Here is a 25,734-nt window from a genome sequence, read left to right on the forward strand (position 1 = left end):
AAGTGAATTTACCTCTGAAACAGAAGGGTAGAGTTAGACTTCTTCAAAAATACTGAGTTACATGCGGTAAAAGTTCTCTATTTTGCATTCACTCTTTAGATTACATATTGTGGAAGAAATATAGGTAGGTTTTACTTCTGCCCCAAGGTTATTTTTGAATGAAGTGGTGAGCAAAATTCAAAACAGACCCGCAGAATTCGACCTTAATTTTTCCATGTTGGGGTTAGAATTCTGTCTAATTAAATCCGTTTACTTAAGGCAACCTAGAAAAAATTATATTGACAGTTTTATTTTGTGTTTTATAATTGTATACCAATAGTTTGATGTTTCTTTTATCAAAATTAATAGTTAAATGAATTCTCTGCGAACGTTTTGGATAGTGACTATCACTTTGAAATTTGTCTCTACTTGAGCTTGAGGAAATATCATGAATTATACAAAATTTACATAATACAATAGTTAACATTTTGATTGTACTACTACCACTGGTGCCGCTACTTATATTGCTATTACTACATGTACTTCTTCTTCTTCTACTACTACTACTACTACTACTTCTACTACTACTACTACAACTGCTACTACTGATACTACTATACCTGCTTCCACTAATACGTCTTGTACATCTACCTCTTCTTCTCCTGCTGCTGTTGTTGCTGTCACTTATTCCTCTGCTGCTGCTGCTGCTGCTGCTGCTGCTGCTGCTACTGCAACTGCCACTACCACTGCCACTACTACTACTACTACTACTACTTTCTATTGTTGCCGCTACCGTACTTTACTGCCACTGTTAAGTATTGCAACTTTTATTAATACTAAGTTCTATGCTAGCAGTTTCTTGTGCAGTTTTCTTCTGAAGAATTACTTCATACCGAAGTTTGCAGGGATTATTGACACTGGTGTGTTTTGTGAACGTATTGTGAATTGCTATTTTCCTGAAAAAAATGTATACACCAAGATACAGCGTCTGGAAATAGAATCCCTTTTCCTGTTGCGGAATGCTCTGATTTCTGTGTCAAGTGATGGTATCTGGGGCTAATGGTCAAACGGAAGGACGGACGGACAAGGGCAAATCTATATGCCCCCTCCCCCGAGTGGGGGCATAAAATGCAGCAATTAGGCCTTAGATACATGAGTTATCACTAAATTTGACCAAATGACCGGGGGTCGTTTTTTTTATGGGAGTCAATATCCTTCGTGAGGTTCAGTTTACTTCACGTGGGGGTGTCATAGTACTATGATCTGGAAGTCATAATACTATGACCGGGGGGTCACTTTTTCTATAGAATAATGACCGGGGGGTCATTATTCTATGGGGGTCGAAATACTTCATTACACCGGCACATATTTATCCGATCTCGCCAAGCATACGTATGTTTTTGACAACAGAGAAAATGACGTCCGACGACCTTCAGTTTCCGGCGAAAATAAAGAAAATGAAAAAGTACACAGGCTAAACTTGAAAACCAAAGTCTCATTTACATTGGTCTTATATGTTCTCTATATGTCTTGTTTTGTATGGCGCTAAGCAGAAAACCATTTATTATCCTATTTCATACCTTTATTTCCTACCATTATGTGTTAAATAATAAAATGCCGCCTGGATTCTTTCGAACTTACGTTATACATACTCCTGAAAATTGCCACAACGCCACATTTCCCACAGCCCTAACAGGTAAGTTTTAGAAGACATATTTCTTTCAAATAGCTTTGAAAACCTAACAGTAGATTCAGAGTAGAATATTTATGCCGTTTCGTTTTCTTACAAATAAGACCTCAAACTGCATAAAGAAACCCCTTTCCGCTGCCTGATGGTCACATTCTTTAACGTACCAACTGATCTGAAGGAATTTGGCACAAAAGAAAGATTTCCGTGAAATCAAGTTAAATCAGCTTAGCAGTTCTTAAAAAGGCAATTCTCAAAAGTGCCGTTATAGCTATAGACTATATGGAAAACTTCATTGCCACCCACGCCCCTCCCCCAACCTGGCGGCCATGTTTTACATAAAGAAATGATCTAAAGGTTTTGGCTGAGGGTGAGGGCCATAGTCATATACTAAACATTTGTACACAATAGCGATATCTGATAAAGAAAATTCTGAAAGATTCAATCATTATATTTCTGTGAAATAGTTTTGAAAAAGAGTCAGCGAGGAGCAGAATTCTTACGTTCCGGGAATCACTAAATGTTTATGTATCGAAAAGAGCACCCACAAGAAATATTCCTGATTGGACAAAACTTGCTGTATGGTTAGGTGTAAAAATGTGTTTCCGGTATCCCGGCCTACCCTAAATTTTTGGCCTTACCCTAAATGTTTTTATGGCCTTGGAGAATTTTTTTTCAACTTTTTAATGAAAAATGGCAAAACTGCACTTCTTATGCTTTACACATGGTCAGTGATGTTAGAAATCAATTTACCGATGCTCTAAAGGCATATCCCCCTTATTTGTATTCATTTTTTAACACAAAAATAATTTCTGGAAAATCTCACTTAATAAAAAAATCCCCCGAAAAAAATTCCGACCTACCTACCCTGATATTTTTAGCATGTTACCTGAAATACAGAATTTGTTAAGGGGACGCATATTGCTACATTCACAGTTCATACAGCAATGCGGAAGGGGTGCATATTCAAGAAATCGATGGTGGGAAAATAAAAAACATATTCCTAAACTGATATAATACTGATGGACACCTGTAATATTCAGTATTTTGTGGATAAGGATGTGGTACTATGAATGTAATAGGAAAACAGAGGTGTTTGTGAAAGTACATTCAACACAAAATATTAAGCTTTTGTATAAGGAAAAAACAGGTTTTTTACAATAACAGTGTTCCAAATAATGTTGAAGGGATGAGATTTTCTTTCTAACACACCAGGTTTGCTTAAACATGTAAAAATTTAACGCCACGTCAGTTCATCTCGGGATGGACGCCATATTTCTCATTGATAAAAAATGTAAACAAAAAAATCAGAGTGGGATTAGCATTGCAAGGGCATAACATGACATTCTACACAATGAATACCTTAGAACAGATATCTAAGATGCTACACAGGTCAGGCGGGTTAAATGCATAATGCCGATCACTTGAAATTAATCTTGAAAATGTGGTTAATTTTAGTTTGTTTACATGGTTTTTAATTTTCCCACGACTTCTCGGCGATTCACTGCAAATGTATTACTGCGCCGGACGAAAGGTAACTCTAATAAACGACGGGAGAAAACTTAGGTGTCAGCACGTGTACGATTTTTAAAAAAAACATGTCGATGATTATAATTTCTTATCAAATAATGAATCCTATTCAGATATTCGTCTTTAATATTAGAAAATTATTAATTTCTGTGGACATTTGTCAAAAAATATTACCTACAGTGGACTACTTTGCGCATCAAACTGGTTTCCGCTTCAGTTGTGAGGCACTTCCGTTATACTTTTGACAACAATAACAAAACACAAAATGAATCGATAAAGTCACTTATAAACCGACTGCTACTTAAATTAGTGTAAGTAAAGTTGTTGTTACAACATTATACATGATCGTTACGTTATGAGATTAAGTTTATCTTGAACTGCATAATCCATTAACTACGTTTACATGATATTGCATTTACAACTTATTTGACCCCATTTTTTTACGTGAATGACAGCATTCTCGTGCAACTCGTGCAAACAGAGTTATGAAAAGTATGGTGGAGAATTCAAGGACAAATTATAAATGACATTAAAATGAGGATAACTGTATATTCGTCCAGTTTTGATCATTGACATTCCTGCTGTGTATTAGTAACTTTTGTGAACAAGATTAGAATGTTGCTTTTGCACATGTACACATTGATTGGACCTCTCAACAAAATTTCATACCTTATTTTAGGGATTTTTAAGACAGTACATTTTCAAAAGTTTGTTTGAATGTATTTTGATATTTAAGTGCATTGCAATTCATGAATACCAAGTTAAAAATTAATAATGGCAACATTTCTAGGCCTTTATTGTAAGCCACTAGACTTCTGTAATGATAAATGTTTAATGTATTAAGGGGAATATACTCTTTTAGTTTTGTAATGTGGCATTCCTTGACCACCGTATCTTTTCTTATGCACTACTTTGTAAACAAACTAAATAATGTGTTTTAGCTCACATATGCCAAATGAAAAGCAAGACAGTGAACTTATTTCACATTCTTTCTTTAAATTAGAATCTGTAGGACATTGATAAATGTTTGGACAAAGTGAAGCACTATTATTTTCGCACCAAAAAGTCTTAATTGTTGACTTTGAATGTACACAAGAAGTCTTATGTAATTCAACAATAACTTTCTTGTTTCAGTTTTTCTCATTTTTATTTTAGTGAGCAATCCTTTGTGTACTTATAACAGTTGAAACAGTATTCATTTCATTTACCAAAACCGTGTACTTTTTTGCAGGTAAATTTTATAATACCCCACCCACTTTTTTTCTAATTTCAAAGTATGCGTCCCCTTAAGGCCTTAAGAAGAAGAGGTACGGAGGCTGATGACGGACGTGCGATTGACATCAAAAGTACACCACGAGTTCGGCATGCTTAGATATGCACAGGATTACCTGTTAAGAAATTAGAAAAATAACTACACCACGTCTTCGTGTTACGCAAAAATCTTCACTGAACCTTTTAAGAAAATTAAATCTTAACTGATCAATGCAGAAAAACTCCGTAAAATTAAAAAGGAGACGTCTATTAGTTGCAACGCAGAACGACTAAGGTTTAAAGATAATATGCAGCAGCTTTAAGTTCAAGCTTTACAAGGAACTAACTGGATAGCGTACACTTTAATGCTAGAAACAGGGAGGAAGATGTCCACTGGCTTCACTTTGTGATTCCTCTGACAATAGGCCATAGCGTTTTTTTTTTTGTTTTTTTTTTTTTTGAAAAAAAAAACCCAACAAAGTTTAACACTTAACTGAATTTCATTGTTGTGTGAAACAGTAATGGCCAAACAAGTATTATGACCTAGCATTAAAAGTTTTGAGATTATCCCTTAAAATAAATAGTTAAATGCGATAAAATGTAGTATACACAAATCTATACATTTTGAAATAACGAATTAAATATCCTTATGTAAATATCAATTTTGCAGATTTCTCTTTTTGAATCTTAAGAAAAGCATAGAGTGGTATTAGTCATGTTTATCATGACCAGTTAGTGACTAATTAAAAAATCAGACTGGACTTCAAACATGTGGATGCCGGACCACTGTATACAGAAAACATAGAGATGGATGAACAACATGTTGATTGCAAGAGAAACTTTCTGTCGAGATCTTTCTTCAAGATATTGATACTCGTGGGCGTGTTGTTGTGTAAGTCTTTTGCTGGCTTTCTTTACTTTTTGATTCGGCTAATATGTAACACACTTTTAGTTAATTGTGGCTTCTTAAGATTTTTCTTATAGATATTGTAATTCATTTGAGAGATACAGATACCACTTTAACATCATTATTAGGACAGCCATTTGTGACTGTAACAACTTTTTGGCTGCATTCTCTGCTACGGAAAGAATCTTCGTATAGATTTTGTTTTCAATTGAAAGGAGGCTCCGTACCCGTATGGTTAATGTTGCTCGCTTCAAATCACTTTTGCCTCACCAGTGTGTGTTCAAAACCTCCATCCCATCAAAAACTGGAATAGTCTTCATGTGACTCGGATTGTGCTTCTATGATTTTGAACGAAAAAAAATATGCAATTTAAATTTCTTATTAAGCTTGCTATCGGTTTGTTTAATAGGTCTTATTTTCTTCAGTTTCACTTGAAAGAGATTTAATAACATACATATTAACGCCGAACTATTATAATTTTCTGAACAGGTAAAGTATGTATACGTATTTAGGCTTTTAAATCTAGAATGAATACGATCGTACAATATTTTCTATAATCTAACAACTTCATTCAATTATGTTCAACTACTCACACCAAATCAATTGATCACATTATCACTATTAGTATTTATCAATTATAAGTAAATAGGGTGTTTTTAGAATTCAAATATGTTTGTTATTTCGGAGTTAAAAGGATTAATATCCACAAGGAAAAAACACATTCCAATAATAGAAATTTGAGTGATGAGATAAGTAACTAACAGGGGCGTACCTGAATGGTTTTGAACTGTACGCCAGATATGAGCAGCATAGCTACGAACCAAGCGAGATGCTGCGCGAGCGGGGTAGGTGACGGAGGGGGTCTCCATCTCCTGATGGATTGAGTTTTTAGGGCCTCCCCTTGAAAATGTTGAGTCTTTTTCGGCAGGAGATGCGTTCTGTTGCTATATTCCAGAGTTAATATATTTTGTTTGTCACATTTGTACTACATACTTCAAAGATGATCATTTAAATTCATAGTTTATCACACCGCTTATGCTTACTAGCAGTGTTCGTGACAGTTTCTAAAATTGCAACTGGAACAGCCTCGGATATTTTGAGGAATATAACCATTTTTCGTGTAGAGTCCTATGTAACTTTACCCTGGAAATTGTGTTCTTCAGTAGCTCAAACACTCTGGCACAAATGCTACATATGTCATTCTATGATAGGCCCCTATATTCTATTTTGCAACTGCCAAGACCCGCGCAGGCATATTGTGTATCGCCAAAGGGACCTAACCATGAGTCTGTTAGCATCTAAACTCTTACCAACTGCTACACATGTGAACAAATCGCATATTTGTGAACAAATCGCATATTTGAATCATGTGCAACTAGTTTTTTGTTGTTATCGTTTTTGAAATCTTCTTCAATGTTTAATTTAACGCATGACTTCTGCATCTTCATTTTGACAGGTTTTTGATAAATGTATATCTACCCACACAAATGTTTCAAGTTTTCTCACACGAAACGAAACTTTCTAGTAAACGTAAACAACATCTAATATTGGCAAATGCAAATTTAAACTGAGTAATTTGCTAAATGGTTTTTCGGTATCCAGATTTGGATACAGATTATTAGATTAAATTGCAGCCATTAAAAATCTTTATTATCACTCCAAGAGTGTTATATTTAGCGTAACTTTTATTCTTACCCGGGATACCGGCTGATCATTTTTGTTCTCTTGATACTCTCTTGATTTACCAATAACGCACATGTCATTTGAACCTTGAACAGCAGAATGAGACAGGTGTCCTGTTTTTGTGCAAACAAAATTTTCTGACCGGCCCAAATTGAGTACATCGAGGTTCAGTTGACATACATGGTGTTTTGTTGGTATGTTTGTAGAAAACGAGCGGTCGTTGCCGTAGAAACTTGCATGCACAATAGATTTTGGGTATAACTTTGCACCGATACTGATTTATGTTAATATTGGAACTTTCTAGCTTTCCAGCTTTGATGGTGGAGGAAGACTCCAGTTGCCCTCCATGCATTATTTCATCACGGGCGGCCACCTAGGTAGAACCACCAACCTTCCGTAAGCAAGCTGGATGGCTTCCTCTTATGATGTGCACAATAGAATATCTTTTGTGACAGAGAATCGCAACATGGAGTTTGTGGCAAAATGATTCCTCTGAAGTGGTGCTCTAAATCTAAAACATCCAATAAGTATACGTGTATTAAATTTAAATCATTAGCTAGACTTCTTGTACTATTACTAAATATTTATACTGTTTTAGCTAGACATGCATTTTGTCTTATTTTAAACCTATTGCATAGTACTGTTAATTGTATGTTTACATAACCTACATGTAGTAATATTCATATTTTCAAATACAAAATTCGGATCAAATGGTACATGTATGTAGCTTGTATCCACTCGTATCTTTGTATGTTCAAAACACCGAACGAGATGTCTACTTTCTAATAAGAGTAAGCCATTAAGCTGGCTTTGTGAACAATACATGGCTTTATCCAGGTATAAGTTCATCCGGGGTCGTCCTCTGTTAAAAGCTGGATAGTTATTTTGAGACATAAAAACGAACTTGTAAAATATTGTAAATTTACTTTAAATGATCATCTTATACTTAACTTCCTAAGCGTTTCAGGGTTTACCTACATCTTTCCCACTGCATTAATACACTTGCTTCGCTTACATGTTTTCGAATGTTTCTACTTAAGTTTGCTACTTGAGCATTTTTGATTCTTGTGAGACATATCTATGTGGATTTTTTCTATAGAAAACTTTAACCAAGGGATGCCCAATATGAATATACACGTGTATACCAGTTTGTTACATTTGAGCTATTGGTTACAATAATATTGATTTCACTGATAAAAATTGATTATAATGAGAACTGCAAACTGCAGATATGATAAACAAGAAAAACAGCTTTCATCTGTAAAATTGCTTCTTTTTAAGCAGTATATGACTTAGAAAGAAGAAAGATATAAATAGATGTATCATTCGATTGTGTTACCACTGGCTCTTCATTGACAGTGCATAGTGTGTTCCTTTGTCCGTTCGTTTTGGTCTCGCTGTCAGTTTGTGTACTTGTGCGTGCGTGCGTGCGTGCGTGCGTGTTTTCATTTATTACATGTCTTTTTGGCGATCTATGTCTCTTGCTGTGTTTGCTACGCTTCTAGGAAATCAACACTTACTTTTTATGTTTTTTTTTGTATTTACGATTAATAAAAATAAAAAGCATGTCCAGTAATTCGAAAACGAATTAGATAATCACATTCAGATGATATTGTTCAAATGAAGAACTTTAAATAGCCGCCTAACCTCCTTTAGCTTTTCATTTTATTACATTTTTAGTATATTGAGCCTTTAAATTTTCACGATGCCGAATTTGAATTGTACGCAAAGGCGTATAGGCGTATGCCCAGGTACGCCCCTGACTAAATCTTGTTCATTGAAAGGAATCAGTAAGTTTAACGAAATGGGTACGAATGAATATTTGTAGGTAACCTATAACGAATCTTCGTTTACCCTTTTTTATTTTATCAAACTGTGTACTTTCTTTCATCTTTTTTTGCGATAGTGCTGGCAAAACATATTGAGATACCTAAAGCAGTGAGAGAAACAAAATACATTAATAGAACAAATAATCGAAGTGATGGAGATACGAGACCAAAAGAAACTAAATATTACGGGAAGGACTACGGAAGTGATTATATCAAAACTAAATATGTAAGTACACATGTCTCAATAAATTTGCATTTTGTTTTGACTTTTGTTGAACTCAACCTCACACCGACAGAATTATAGGTCATTATGACGAGTTTCTGGCTTTCGTCGTGGAGGAACACCCCAGATACCCCTCTGCGCGTTATTTCAACATGAGTGAGCACTTTGATAGAACTACCAACCTTCCGTAAGCCATCACATGAAGAGCACCCTCGAGTATGGCTTGGACCCACATCTGTAAGGGGCAAGTGATGTGAAGTCAGCGGCCTTAACCACTCGGCCACGGAGCCCCCACACCCCCACCCATCCCTTCCATACTCATTTGCCAATATGTTTGTGGTAATTGGGGTTATTGGACAAATGAATGGATACTGCATAGCGCTGACGTGGATAAGAGTGGAAGGATGTGCCCGGCCCTCTCCAGCAGGTTTGGGGTTGTGAGGTGCTTCCCGAGAAAAATTAGAATGTGACATGAAAGAACACATTCATGAACAGCTAGTTAGGGTTGTGTGATCGCTGTCGCCTCACTGATAACCCTCATCTCTGTAGTCTCAAATTCACTGTGACGTCCGATTTTGCCAAAGTGTTGATGATTAGTTGGATTGGCCAATTTCATTGACGTCACAAACGACGTCAACAATCACAGAAATGTGATTTGGTACGTTACATACGTACACATCACATTTATTTGACTGTTGTCTATGATATTTGTAAGTTTTTGACTGATGAAATTATACATAGTAGATAATTCGAATTCACACCATGTCTTTAAAAGACCCTGTGTAAAGTTTCCGACGTTCATGGTATTTTTTTCGCATTATGAAGTTTGGACTTTTTGTCGATTTCATTTGTTATCGGTTTTACTGCACGCTGTAGCAATGTTCTAATCACTGATGGTTTTAGGTTTAAATATGGATAACGTATATTTTTCAAAAAAGGTGAAACACATTAACCCAAAAGAGTTACAACTTAATAAATTTAACAGTTGTGAATGGAAATCTAGAAACTAAAATATACGATAAAAGAGAATATTTCAATTTTGAAATTGTCAACTTCCCACGCCTTGATGGAGATGTTTCTCGAGCGGCATCACACGGTGTCTATATTTCGCAACTTATTCGTTATGCAAGAGCATGCTCGAAGTTGGAGGATTTTAATGGTAGAAATCTACATATCACCAAAACATTAATACAACAGGGTTACCGATATCATAAACTACGGAAGGCTTTCACTAAATTTTACAACAGATCGTCTAACGTTTTAAAGAAATATAACACAAACATAAAAACACTTTTAAAACTTGGTCTTACCCACCCGGTATACTATGGACATGCTGTTTATAAAATTCGAAAAATTAAGCATAATGCTTATTTTAATCAAATATTTACATAATTTGTCACAAAAATTATCAAAAGAGGATACATTGCGAAAATCGTTTCAACAGCATAGTGCATGTTTGGTGGATGGTTAACTCCTCTACAGTTAATCGCTACGCTTTCCAACTGGATGGTGCGGTGACTAATTAAGTGTAGTGCTCCTTGATGCTCTTCTAAATTCTATAAGAACGGATGGAGGGAGTGGAATTTTGTCTTGCAGCTTGCTCAGTCGTGCCCTTAAAAGTTAGGCTCTTGGTGCTCTTGACATCAGACAAGTTGTTGAGTGCATTGGTGTATTGATACCTTAGACTGACCCTATTTTTATGTTTTACTTGATATGATCTGGTAATTTGTCACTAATGTTAGAGCCTTTGTCAGCGGGGAGTGATTTTATTTACACCGTCTTGTCTAACATGTTGAAAATAGGGTAAGTGGGAGGTTGGCATGCCCTAAACGTGTTAAGACCCCCACTTTCCTCTATAGGTTACTGGCCGTTCCAAGGCGGTGCCCTTATCTTCACTTGTTTTCTGTTCGTCTCGTACTTTATGTTGTGGAGTAAGTCTTCTTTGTTGTTTGCTTCCCCTCTCCTTCTACCATGAGTACGTTATCGTGTCCACCATAATTTTGTCTGCCGGCAGTCCTTAGGCGGTGATCTGGTAATTTGTCACTAATGTTAGAGCCTTTGTGAGCGGGGAGTGATTTTATTTACACCGTCTTGTCTAACATGTTGAAAATAGGGTAAGTGGGAGGTTGGCATGCCCTAAACGTGTTAAGACCCCCACTTTCCTCTATAGGTTACTGGCCGTTCCAAGGCGGTGCCCTTATCTTCACTTGTTTTCTGTTCGTCTCGTACTTTATGTTGTGGAGTAAGTCTTCTTTGTTGTTTGCTTCCCCTCTCCTTCTACCATGAGTACGTTATCGTGTCCACCATAATTTTGTCTGCCGGCAGTCCTTAGGCGGTGCCCGACTGTTTTTTTTTTTTCCTGCTTCTGTGTGTGCGTATATGTATCTGTGCGTGTTTGTCATGGGCTGTGCCAAACAGTGATTTTACCATGAGTAAGTTAGCGTGTGGATTGAGTTATCATATTTGAAATAAATATCGCTTTCTAAAAAAAAATAGAAAGTCCTCATAGAGATCCTTACTTAAAAGTGGAATCAAATGTGTTTTTTAACATTTTGTCACTCTTTCAGATAATGCACAAGTTGTTTAATGAAAATGGACAAAGACTTACAGCGAAACAACGCGCAAACCTTGTCAAGGAAAGATGTCAAACATTTCTGAAGGAAAACAATTTACGACTTAATCCCAACGCAAAATGTAGATACGATCGAGAATTTATGAGAAGTCGCAGTTATAACTTAACAATTTGCTACAACTGTAAAGTGGCTTCGACGAACACAAAACGCGTGCTTTACGTTCTTGACCACAACTTTACCGGTGATATCAACAGTCTCACAGTGCATACGGTGGGTGAATACGGAAGAAAATCATGAATAATTTCCAGGAAATTATGTCTGAGAAACATCGTATCAGTGTAATGTTGGTAAGAGAACCACTAGAAAGGTTACTATCTGCATATAGAGAAAGACGTGCTTACAGGAAGCACTTTAGAGACCCTTCGTTTTCATTTAAAAAATATGTGCAACTTATTTTAGACGAACAAATGAAAAACATAAACAGACATATGTATCCGTATTTCGAAAGGTGTCGGCCGTGTGAAATGCAGTATGACTTTATTGGTCTTCAACACAATTTTAACGATGATATTAAAGCTTTGTTGCAGCACATCGGTGCCAGTGGAAAAGTTGATATACCAACAAGAAATGAAACCGGTTACACTTCTGAATCAAGTGATAAGCTGTTAAAACTGTATTTTAGCAAAGTTCCAAATGACATTATACATAAATTGTGGGAGAAATATTACAAAGACTATTATATATTTGGATTTCCTTATCCGTCACATCTGATGAACTGAAAAAGATAAAAGTGGTCAATGTTTTATTTTTCAAGTTTCAAATTCTGAAGAAATATTTCGTAACAGAAGTTGAGATGTTGTTGTAGGGATAATACACGTTTTTTTTTGTATTAACGTCTGCAGAAGCCCGCGGGATTGTTTGTGACCGAGACCGAAGGTCGAGGTCACAAACATATCCCAAGGGCTTCTGCAGGCGTTAATACACAAAACAAATGTGTATTGTCGCTATTCTTGCATAAAAAAAACATTACACGACGACTAAATGCATTGTTTTCATATGTGATGACTTGACGATTCCGGTACATTTTTTTATTTACCATCTTGTTGTTCTTGGAAACGGTAAACATGTTTTAAATATCCATATCCGGGCACACATAACAACAACACTACTAAAAGCTTGATTTGAAGGTTTTGAGCATCTTATTTATTTTTAGTTATTACAAACGTTACATTACACATAATTTTGCATATAACTAAAATATTGATAAACAGGAACACAATTTTTTAAGAATAACAACTTTACATTCGAATTATTTTGAGTACGAACAAACAGAGTAGGGATGAGTACGAAGCTAGTGACTAGCTTTCGAGGTTTATTATATGAATTCTGCGAACAATCAGGTAAAAACAAACCGACTGGTACTAACAAAAATCATTAATATAATACCTAAAAACGGGCAATAGCACAAGTTACACGCAATACTTATTTATTCACAGTTATTTACAATAACTGAACAGACGCTTTGTAAAGGGTGTAAACTCTAAGAGAAGCTAGTGCGTACATTGATGGGGGCAGTACGTTTGGGGTAGGAAACTGATACAGCTAAACATACTATGGATTACATTGTATCTATAATGCTACAAGAAGAGGTTATTATGGAAGAAACAAGATGCAGATGCCAAATATCAGTCTGCGCAGAAATACATACATACGTCCCTGGCAAAGCATTTCAAAAATAAAAATCATGTATTAACCGCACGTGAATTGCCTTGTTTGCACACGATTTTTCTCCCGTTTATACATGGGCGGATCCAGTGAAAAAAGTAGTTTTTATGCAAGAATGTTTAGATTTCTATGTAATAGATTTAATTAAGGGGAATAACTTCATGTACGTTGGCAATATTACGGGAGATAAACCAGTATGTATGAAAATCAGAACTTATCAGGTATTTTGATCATGTTACATTTTTAAAATGAATATAATTAGCACAAAAGCATGTTTAGCTCATATTCTTAAAAGCACGATTAGCTCTGACAAGTTCTTAGAAGCATTTTAGGACTAGCAAATTCTTAAAGTTACCTTATCACTTGAAAGTATATTCAGAGAACAAAATTGTGCACCTACCTTATTTACCGGTTAATAATTTAAAAATTGTATTGTAACAATGTGTCAAGAGAAAGCATTCTGTCACCCATTGATCTTGTTATAAAAGGGCGTTATTTTCTGCCAACAACAATTAGTCAACAACATGTTTTAAAATCATACTTTATGATTATTTTTGTAATGTCAGAACACAGAGTCGAGGATTCGGATCCCGATTAGTGCGGAATATGTTTCTTAAGTACTGGTAAGAAATCCATGAAACAGTCTTAAAGCGTTTATCAGAAAACCGGTTCGACTTTTTAAATTATGGGTATGGCAATTTTCTATCGAGAGGCTTAATATCATTTCGACATGAATAGGCGGGGACTTTAAACATCGATTATCATCTGAATTGCTTTTTCGCACAAGAACTGCTCCCAGAGAGGTTTCAATCCCTTGACTACCCGCCGTGATTTGTCCATTATTTCTCATACATTTATATTTACCAAATAACCCACAGCTTTCGATTTACATGCTTCTTTAAAATATCCAGAATTTGCCGATGATATTTAAAGAATGACAAGGTAGTTCTCACGCCATTTTTTTTTTCAACAAAGGAAATTGGATTGAATCCGGCTTGGCAATGAAAACGACAAAATGGGCGAGGACAGGTAATAAGAGCGAGATTCACGGCGTGCGCATGCGTTTTCACTGCAAAGCCGAGCTCAACCCTCTTCCGTTGTCCGCGTATGGTTTTGGCGATGGATGAGAATCTCGGAAAACTGCAGAACATGTCTGATTACTCTCGTAAAGTGTATCAAATTCTAAAATCGCCGAGTGTGGTAGATGTATTTTAGTGGTCTTTAACTAGTAAATAAACCTACAACTCTGTTGTGCAATCAGCGAGATGATTTTATTGCAAGATCTGCATTCATTTAGCACAGATATATTCATCTCAATGAAACATGTATGAAGCATATCACAATCAGAACTGTCATAGAAGTTCCAAGAAATACTTTAAAAAAAAAAAAACAACTGATAAAGTCTCAGGTTCGATCGTATATTCGTAAATGGAATATTGGCCGCCTGCGTAAACCCCCTTTTAATTCTTTTTAATATCAGAGGAACGGCACAGAATCCGTGGCATGCATGGAGATCTAACTTTCAGTGGATCTCCTCAGACTATTCCTCGGAATATCAATAACGGACCGTGCTCAGACATACTTACAAACATATTTGTTATCATAAAATTGTCATAAAACAAATTTTCACCAGAAGCTTACTTTCTAATATAATGTTATATCATTATATGTATGTATATCTCGTATATATTGTCTTACATTATGACATATTTCAATATGCTTGCTGTTTACGTTTACCTGATACTTTAGATATTATCTTACATTTTAACAAAAATAATATATTTCAATATGCTCTGAATATATTCTTATGCCTTTTCAATATTGTCTTACATTTTCTTAAAAATAAATATATTAAATTTTGAAACGCTTTGTACGAATTATACTTTCAAAACATGATAAATACCGCAAACTGAATTTGAATGATGGTGTTCTTCTCGTTAGAGAAACTCGCTTGAACTGAATTCTATACAACGCCCTTCATAAATTCTGCACAACGTCTTAATGAGGTGATCATTTGATTCAAGTTTGATGAAAATCCTTCAAAGGGTTTAGAAGATACAGAGTAGACACAAAATAGAAGGCTCAAACTTTTTATCCTAAGTTGTGACCTTGACCTTGAGCTCTGCACATCGTCTTGATGAGGTAATCATTTGACCCAGGTTTCATATGAATCCTTCAAGGGGATTAGGAGATACAGAGCGGACACAAAATGGAAGGCTCAAACTTTTGACCCTGAGTTGTGACCTAGACCTTGAGCCAACATGGCTGACTCATGAGTTCTGCATATCATCTTGATGAGGTAATCATTTGACCAAAGTTTCATGAAAATCGTTCAAGGGGTTTAGGAGATATGGAGCTGACACGAAAGTGTTACAGACGGACGGACGTTCGTACATATGGGTATTTATGTGGCTACTCTTTTGTTCTCTCTATTGTTCATTTAGCCACGTAAAAGACAAATAGCCACATAAAAGCCTTACGGAATGAATGACATCAAAGAAAAAGTACAGTTACCTATTGTTCCTATAGCCGCTTAAGTATTCAGATGTGGGCTCGGAAGAACGGACGAAGGATGGAAGGACGGACGGACGGACGGGCGGATACTATTCCTATAGCACGGGCTGTAAACACTGGCTCCCACTCTTTATATATGGAGGCGAGTTGAAAAAAGAGCCAGAGATACTTCCGAGGCGGCGCTAATGACCGGAACTAGACGATTTGTTTGTTTGTTTTGGATTTAACGCCGTTTTTCAACAGTATTTCAGTCACATAACGGCGGGCAGTTAACCTAACCAGTGTGCCTGGATTCTTTACCAGTACAAACCTGTTCTCCACAAGTAACTGCCAACTTCCCCACATGAATCAGAAGTGGAGGACTAATGATTTCAGACACAATGTCGTTTATCAAATAGTCACGGAGAACATACGCCCCGCCCGAGGATCGAACTCGCGACCCCGCGATCCGTAGACCAACGCTCTTACCTACTGAGCTAAGCGGGCGGGCTCGGAACTAGACGAGAGATGTAAACAAAGACAGGGGGTGAGTTTAATTTTTACTTTCTGTAACAAATCTAAGTCCTTATTTAAAAAAAGGGGCAATGCTATTCCACTCAGAATTGGTTAAACTTCTTACGTATGCAGGTCGATCTGCAGAACGAAGGCATTTCCGGACCTGAGAACTTTTGAAAGTTTTGAAATAGGTCCAAATTAAACCGAAAGTAGACATATGTCTATGTATTTCGCCCTAATTTACACAAGTTAGAGATTTCAAAGCCATCGTTCGGATGTTGTTGAAAATAATGTCTTATTACTGTAAAATCTACGTGATTTGTTGGCGGATGACTACCGTCTCTGTGTATTTTTGGCCAAGATGAGGAGTCAGCGACAAAGAGAAGGCGCTTAGAACCAGAGTGGGAGCCAATGCACATTTAATATCAAGGTGTTCAGCGCTTTTAAGTTATCAGCAAACGATCTGCTTTCCTTCAGCTGCATTTGAATATATATCTTGTCTCTTTTGTTACATGTGTAATGGAACTCGGAACATAGCGTCATTAGTTGTATACATTTGATATTTGCAATGTAAGGGGATTTTCCCATACGACAACAGTCTTCATAACCAACGAACTTCAGAATTTAATTGTGTAGTGAAAACATTTTGGCGATCTCACCTCCATAAAGAGTGGGAGCCAGTGTTTACAGCCCGTGAATAACCCACCACCACTCGTAGCGGGGGATTAAAAAGTGAACAAATATAAAAATAAGTGAAAACAAGGGCTATTTTGGTAGACGAACTTGGGGCTTTGCTTACGTTTTGATAGCGATTTCGTTTTCGCCGTGACAATTCCCGCAGATTTGAACTCCCACTCAGAGAGATGGTGCTATCATTCCGTTTGATACAATGTTGTTTTTTTTTTTAATCTTACGTGAATACTTGAATTAGGACATTAAACCACAAATATTGAAAATTAAAATTTCCAAAAAAAAATTCTCGTTTTCGTTCTTGCTTGAAAAAGAAACCGCTCTCGCGGAGTTGAACTACCATTCATGTGGAAGATTTTCCTCCGCTATACTTACGTTTTCACATTCTTTTAAGTTGACACCGAAACAATTATATGAATCAGTGAAAAATGTTATTTAAAAAAGATTTCACCAAATTCGCCGCATAAATGTACTGGATTTTCTTTAAAAAATCGTTTTAAACGCAAAATAATGATAAAACATTCAGTTGTAACATACAAAAAAAAATTGTAAGAAAATTACTGTAAAAAGCCAAACAGGGATGAACCTCATTTTGTATTAAGTTGTAAATAATGTGTTTAACTCCAATTGGACATCCCACGGGAGGGTAGTCCAAAAAATCAAACCGGTGAAGTAAACTCCTGTGGGGATATGATTTCAAATTTCTGAAAGTTGTCAAAACTATTGTGAAATTAAAAAAAAATCAAGGAAAATTAATAGAAAAAAGATCTTGGCAGCGGGCCAAGAGATTTCTGCCTTCATTAGCTGTATTCATTGTACATTCAGTGCTTATATTATAAAGAACTAGTTTATTGTGTTTTAAGTGTCAGACGGCAACTATTTTTTATAATAAACATCTCAATTAATATTTTTGAGCAATTATAAAAATATAAGGAAAGGACATCCCTGATATGATTTGTTAAAATAAACGAAAAGACATATATATATGGTCTCTAATATACAGTTTCAACTAAGCCCTAAGGCACATTTAAGGTAACAAGAGCTGTCCGTTAGACAGCCAATGCTTGACTATTTGAATTATTGTTCCAGAAGCAGGAAAATATTACTCTAAATGTTAAAAGATCTATAGAGTTTCAATCCAGTATCTGCATTAGTTTTGGAAATAGTAACTTGCATGGGAAATTTTTAAATTCAAAAGGGGATATAGTTTGACAAAAATACATGTCAGAGTTATGGGACTTGATGCTATCAACTAGTTTTATAACCCTGAAGACACATGTGAAGCTTCAATTCAAATTCAATATCTGCATTTGTTTTGGAGATAGTAACTTGCATGTAAAAGTTTAACCAGGATTTTCCTAGTCCAAAAGGGGGCATAATTTGTCAAAAATACATGTCAGAGTTATGGGACTTGATCCAGTGAGGTTGGTTATTGATCTAGAAAAAGAAAAAATAAGTTTCACATCTATATGCCCTTAAGTAACAGCTGTATGTACTTGCACGCAAAACTTTAACCAGGATTTTCTAAGTCCAAAAGGGACATAATTTGCCAAAATGCAGGTCAGAGCTATGGGACTTGATGCTATCAGCTAGTTTTATAACCCCGAAGACACATGTGAAGTTTCACTTCAATATCTGCATTTGTTTTGGAGATAGTAACTTGCATGTAAAACTTTAACCAGAATTTTCCTAGTCCAAAAGGGGGCATAATTTGCCCAAAATACATGTCAGAGTTATGGGACTTGACCCAGTGAGGATGATAATTGATCTAGAAAAATAAAAAATAAGTTTCAAATCTATATGCCTTTAAGTAATAGCTGTATGTACTTGCACGCAAAACTTTACCCAGGATTTTCTAAGTCCTAAAGGGGCATAATTTGGCCAAAATGCAAGTCAGAGTTATGAGACTTGATGCTATCAACTAGTTTTATAACTCCGAAGACACATGTGAAGTTTCAACTCAGTATCTGCATTAGTTTTGGAGATAGTAACTTGCATGCAAAATTTTAACGAGGATTTTTAAGTCCGAAAGAGGGCATTATTTGCTCAAAATACATGTCAGAGTTATGGGACTTGATCCAGTGAGGTTGGTAATTGACCTAGAAAAAGAAAAGATAAGTTTCAAAGCTATATGCCTTTAAATGATAGCCATATGTACATGCATGCAAAACTTTGACCAATGTGTGACACCGACGCCGACGCCAAGGTGAGTAGAATAGCTAGACTATTCTTCTAATAGTCGAGCTAAAAACAATTGCTAATTGTCATTTAGAACAAATATGTGTCCGTCGGCTTCAAATTTGCGCTGTGAAATTTGTGAAAGTACATTTATTTATTTATTTTGTTGTGTAAAACGTCGCATCCACACAAGTATAGGTCATAAGGCGATTTTCCAGCTTTGACGGCGGAGGAAGAGCGGGCACCTGGGTAGATCCATCGGCCTTCCGTAAGCTAGCTGGATGGTTTACTCACATAAAGAATTCAACGCCCCGAGTGAGCCCCTAACCCACATTGGTCAGGGACAAGTGATTCTAAGTCAGCGATCTTAACCATTCGGCCACTGAGGCCCCTTGCGAAAGTACAATTGTCAAACTTGCTTTCATAATTACCTTGTTTTATTTTATATATTAATATGATATATGGCAATCAACGAATCAGTGTCACAAGTCATTCTAATAGTGCATTATCTTCTTAAGTGGTTAATATCGCGAACGTCTTTGCTTTTATGATGCTTTTAACAACTGGAAAAATATCGTGTTCATATCAACATAAAAAAATCATGTGGAAAAAAAGCATATAACCGTAAAGAAATTTGATCGGGTAAAATATAAATAAAAGTAAAATCTGCCCTATACGTTTTATGACCTATATGTTACCCCTTGTAGCGAATTAGGTAGTTTTTACCTATTGTGTATTACGCGCAGGCACGTTTTTCATTTTTGGTGATGTTTGCCATGTTTTTGTACTTGTTCAGTGACTAATTAAAAAAAATAGACTGGATTTTAAACATGTGGATGCCGGACCACTGTATATAGAAAACATAGGGATGGTTGAACAACATGTTGATAACAAGAGGAAATTTCTGTCAGGATCTTTCTTCAAAATATTGATACTCGTAGGCGTGTTGTTGTGTAAGTTGTTTTTCTTTGCTGGCTTTCTTTACTTTTTGATTCGGCTAATATGTAACACAAGTGGCTTCTTAAGATTTGTCTATTATAGATATTGTAATTCATTTGAGAGATCCAGATACCACTTGTACATCATTCCTAGGACAGCCATTTGTGACTGTAACAACTTTTTGACTTTAATAAGATTAAATAATCTTCCTTTTCTCAAGATCTAACCTAACTTGTGATTGAAAATATATTCTTTTGTCAATTTCTGTATTTTTTGAAATGGAAATATTGATTTGATGGTAACAAAATGTTTTAAAAGTTAATTATTTCTATTGTGGTAAGAGGAAAGCATATAGGTCAATATTTTGTGTATAGATAAAAGTTATTTTTCAAATTAAAATTCAAGGATGTAGCATCAAAGGTTTTCTACCGTTAAGATTGTTTACATACTATGTGAGTTTGAAAAAGATATTAGTTTCTAAGACAAATAAGGCTGTTAAAAACACAGTTCCTCGCACTCGTTTTTATTTCTTTATTCTTTATCCACTTTTAATGCATTTCAAACAATTAGTAAATTTGAAGAAATGGAGGTGGGGGGAGGTGGGGGTCTACTTTAAGTATATGTGATATCCCACTTAATGTTATAGGGATTTCAGGTCTTACAGGCTACTATGAATACAAGGTGATATCAGTGTTAGAAAAGCATACATGTCACTAACAAATCTCTTTCATTTTTTTACATGTTGGCATAATTACCCCAACCAACATCTTTATTTTGTGGAAAAAAGACGTATCTAGATCCTCCAAAAAAGTCTGCTGTTAGGATTTTGAAAATATTTTGCTGCTTCAATAACACACAAAAATGTTTCAAAATGAAAAGAAAAAATGTTGGGGTCAATGTGCATCTAAGAGATATATTTAGAAAAAAACACTATAAAAATTGATGAATTTTAATATTTTTAGTTATGTTTGTTTTAATCTATACTTTCTAGATAATATGAAGTGCTGTGCCGGAAACCTTTATTTCTATATTAGTCAGAAAGATATCAGAACCAAACCTGGTGTATTTTAATAGATATTTGAAATTACCGACCCTTACCCCATTGTTCATCTCACATCAGTTTTAGGCAACTGCCAGCCAGTAATAATGGTGATTTTTTTCGCAACAAGTAAAATCTTTGGTAAAAAGTCGTAATCTAATTATTTAGCATTATTTAATTTGTTAGAAAGAAATTGTGATTCGAAGAAACATTTTACAAAATGGCGGATATCTTGAGAGAGAAAAAAAACGCTCGTATATCCTTAATTGGTATGTGCAGTCATTTACAAAACTACAAAAAGTACTTGCTCTAGTTTCATTATCCATAATTATAGAAGTAAAAAAGCTTTAAATAATTCATATTACAAGTTTTTACCACCTAAATCTCTTATAATTCTGACTGACTGCGCTGTTGCTGTATTAAAATAGTGCTTAGAAGAAAAGCACCCGTTTTATTTCATTTGGTGGTGTGCGATATACAATGTAAAGACTTTATCACAGGTCTATCATCGGGCGACGTGGTTCTCGGGTAACTGTGACTGGCAGTTGATATCATTTTCAACCAGTAGAATTTTCATCTAATCTTTAAAACATGTTAGACCACGATAATCCGTAAATAGCCAATCGCAAAGCAGTGTTGTACCCGTCTATATTTCATATACAACAGTAACGTCGTATATATATATATTGGGAGAACCTGGAGCATTAAACGCGCAGGTTACGTGTCAGTTTGCTATCTAACAATACAGGTTAATCGGGTAAAATGACTTTGCAATATTCTCACTAGTTATTTATGGGTTTTAAAAGAAGATTAGCATAAACGTCTCATAAAAACATATGACCTGAGGGTGAAATAAAATAATATTGTTAAAACGGCTCAGGTTACTTGATATCAATAAAAAGAGGTGACATGACAGAAATACGAAACTTAGAATAACTAATACATTGTACGTGTGAAAATTAAAAACAAAGCAACAAAAATAACAGTTTCCATAACCACATGTATTTACATTAGATAGAAAATATAAAAATCCAGGATCCGCTGAATAACAATGTAGAACCAATAGGGTATATATAGAGATGGTACCTAAAAAATTCAAGTTCATCTTTACTGTTTTTTCTTCAGAGTGAAATGATAGCTAAGTGCACCAATTTTCTAAATATATTTATGGCTTTCCTCTTCTCCATGTCTAAAATAGATAAATTTGATATCTAAAAAATGACTTTCTCAAAATATCTGAAGCAAAATGGACAACTCTTGTATTGGCCATTTTTCAAAGATTTTAGGACTTCCCCAATTATAGTCTATATCAAAAGCTCCCACAGCTAAATAAATTCAATAGAGTATAATGTAAGTTTACTCTACTTTCATAATTTTGAAAGAGCCTATACTGAACTTCCTTTTGTTTTTTAATAAAGTCAAATTCCAAGACTAGCCAAGAGCCTAAAACGCTTGAAAAAATTCTGAGTGAAAGAAAATGACATGCTCTTTATTATAAGCTTACCAAAACCATACCAAAAATGTACCTTAAAGAAGTTATGAAAGATTTTATATTGTAAACAAACCCCTACACCATTTTACCATCAATATTTTCCACTCATGAATGCACTCAATTCAGGTGATAATTGTTGATATATTTGTAAATAAGAGGCCCCAACAAAAACCTTTTTTCAAGTTGTGTAAACAGTATCAGTTTTAAATAAATATTGATATCTGAAATTATCCGATTACTTTTTTTCAACAATAAATAAACACCTTTTAGTTTGTTTAGGGTAGTTGACCTGTAACGAAATTCATCAAATAGAGTAATTTCAGCATTTATTCATTTTTCAAGGAAAGCAAATGATCGTGCTAGTTCCCTCCAGGGAATGTTTAAATTGAAAATTGCTTAAAATACATTACATAGAGTCATTACCTGTCATCTAACATGTAGTAATTACAACCACTACCTTAAAATATTGTAATTATATTTGTCGACAATGAATTTTTGTGTTACCAATTTCACTTTTTTTTTGTTATTTCTCATTGTTGGTTATATACATTTTACATTTTGACATATAAATGTTGTGTAAATCAATGTATCATCATTGAGAACAATAAATAAATAACTCTGGCTAAAATATCAAAACTTAATTATAATAACGTTTCTTAAAGTCGTTAATTTTCTTCAAAGGAATGTATGCATTATTCTATATAATCTTCATGCATTACTAAACTTTCTATCAGGGCCTCACTAAAACTTACAAAATAACTGTCAGTGTAAGTCATGAGAAAAGCGTGCATATTGTATATTGAATACAAAGGGATTTAAACAAATGTAGGTCATATTTTGTCTGCCTGATAAGTTGTTTGAAAAAGGATCTATTTGATTTTTTGTTTCACTTTTGATCAATGTTTAATGTTGGCTTCAGTTTATCGGTCAATTCAGAGTTGTCCCCCTTTGATTTATTTGGGTAGGTACCATCTCTAGTATATACTACATATGGAATTTTCACATCACTGAAACGTTCCCACTTAAAAATGACAACAATTGTAATTGTTTCTGGGACATTTTCATTTGGAGATAACACAATCTCTGCCATAGCTTTCTTGTTGGTCTAACACTGGATCTGCACGATCCTTACAAATGCAAACATCTGTAATAAAATAGAACAATTAAAGCATATGTGATATATTGTTATTCCTACGAGTGTTATGCATTAGATATATCAAAATTAACAACAAAACATTTAACGCTGATCAGTAAAATGCAGTAATTTAGTAATTTAAGATACCAATTAAAAGTGGTTACTTACCATTAAACAATATACTTAAAATACCAGTTTACCTTTACTTTATGGTTTTGGAAACTGTCTATCGTCTTGAATCAGTTTCTGTCTTAGTTTTTCGCAAATATGCCCACACCAAACAAAAAATATTGTCTAGCAGTTTTAATTTAGAGTATTTTCACATTTTAAGTGCTCATCACTAACGACTGCAGCTGACTCAAAGTGTATATGAGCGTCAAATTTTAGTAAATCCGGTACATGTATTTGGAGAACACAGAATTTTTGAAAACTAACATGCATACATTCATATAGGCAACTGGTAAGTAAGCGCTAACGGTACAAACATAATATTACTCTTACGGAAATAGAAGCTATACGGCACAGTTTTGTGATTACAGCTTTTATGTCACGTGGTCTAAGTCGGATAGACAAACTCGTGACCGTGTCTATTCGATATATACCCTCGCTGCGCTCGGGCATATATCGAATAGACACGGTCACTCGTTGTCTATCCTATACTTAAAACATCCGTAAAACAGCAAACATGTCGATTTCTAAAGACGAAGACTAAATTATATCCAATCCAATATATCCAATATATGTATAAAATGGATGAGACTCAAATAAAATATTAAAATATTAAAATCCAATCCGACTTCATTCATGCAAAACAGTTTTACAGCTATGAATGAAATGATAAATATATATAACATTCATTTTGGTTGCCTTCAGTGTAGCATTTAATTATTTTATTTTGAGAACACGCATAATTTTTTCACACGTGGAAGACTTTGAACATACTAGTTATTTGACACAGTGAATTAACGGCTCAATAATACGTACACATATTTATGAAACAGAATGATATATAATTTAGCATAACTAATCCCGTGTAAATGTTTTAGCATTTTTATACACCCGTTTTTCCAAAACGGGATATATGATGTTATGGCGCATGTGTCCCTCTGTTCGTCCGTCTTAATTCGTGTCCGCAGCATAATTTTTAACCATTTAGGATATTGACTTTAAACATAGAATATAGATAGACGGCGATAAGACGATGTTGGTGGAAGGTCGAGGTCACAAACCGAGCGAAAAGTTTAAAACTGTCCATCATATTTCGAGCCTGGGCATAACTAAATAACCATGCAAGGAATTGACTTCAAACTTGGCATGTAGGTAGGTAGCACTGAGACAATGCGCATAGCACAAAAACAAGGTCTGTAGGCCATTGGTCAAGGTCACAAACTGAGCTAAAAGGTAAAAATATGTCTGTCATATTTCGTGTCCGGAGCAGAACTTATTAACAATTCGAGGGATTGACTTTAAACTTTGCTTGTAGGTAGACAGTGGTTAAACAATGTGCAGAGAACATGAGCCTGGTCTGTAGGTTTTAGGTCAACGTTACAAATTGAGCTTAAAGGTCAAGCCTGTCCATCATTTTAGTGTCGGGAGCATAACTTATTAACCATTGAAGGTATTGACTTCAAACTTGATTTTTCTTTTTTGTAACCTAAGAAATGTGTTTGTTTTTTTTGTGGACTTTTGTTTTAGAATTTCTTCCCTTTGTTGTTCCTATAAATTGCGTATTTTGTAACCTTCTTATTATTTGCCACGTAGAGAAACCAACACAATTTTTCTATGGTACAACATGGATGATACGCCAATTTTGTTTGTGCTTTTTGACCTATCTCTACGTGGGAAAGATTTTTTAGGACTTAGCA

At 35.1% G+C, this 25,734-nt stretch overlaps 1 protein-coding gene across 1 annotated transcript; it reads left to right on the plus strand.

Annotated features, from left to right (window-relative positions):
• The first annotated feature begins 5,106 nt into the window (after positions 1 to 5,106).
• LOC123548795 (uncharacterized) lies at positions 5,107 to 12,709 on the plus strand. Its single transcript, XM_053546994.1, has 3 exons — positions 5,107 to 5,339; positions 8,944 to 9,092; positions 11,657 to 12,709. The coding sequence occupies exons 1-3, from the start codon at positions 5,255 to 5,257 to the stop codon at positions 11,957 to 11,959; spliced, it is 537 nt and encodes a 178-aa protein (XP_053402969.1). The 5' UTR covers positions 5,107 to 5,254; the 3' UTR covers positions 11,960 to 12,709.
• The last annotated feature ends 13,025 nt before the right edge of the window (positions 12,710 to 25,734 follow it).

This window comes from Mercenaria mercenaria, chromosome 6, assembly GCF_021730395.1.
Source record: "Mercenaria mercenaria strain notata chromosome 6, MADL_Memer_1, whole genome shotgun sequence".
In the NCBI taxonomy this organism is placed as follows: Eukaryota; Metazoa; Mollusca; class Bivalvia; order Venerida; family Veneridae; genus Mercenaria; species Mercenaria mercenaria.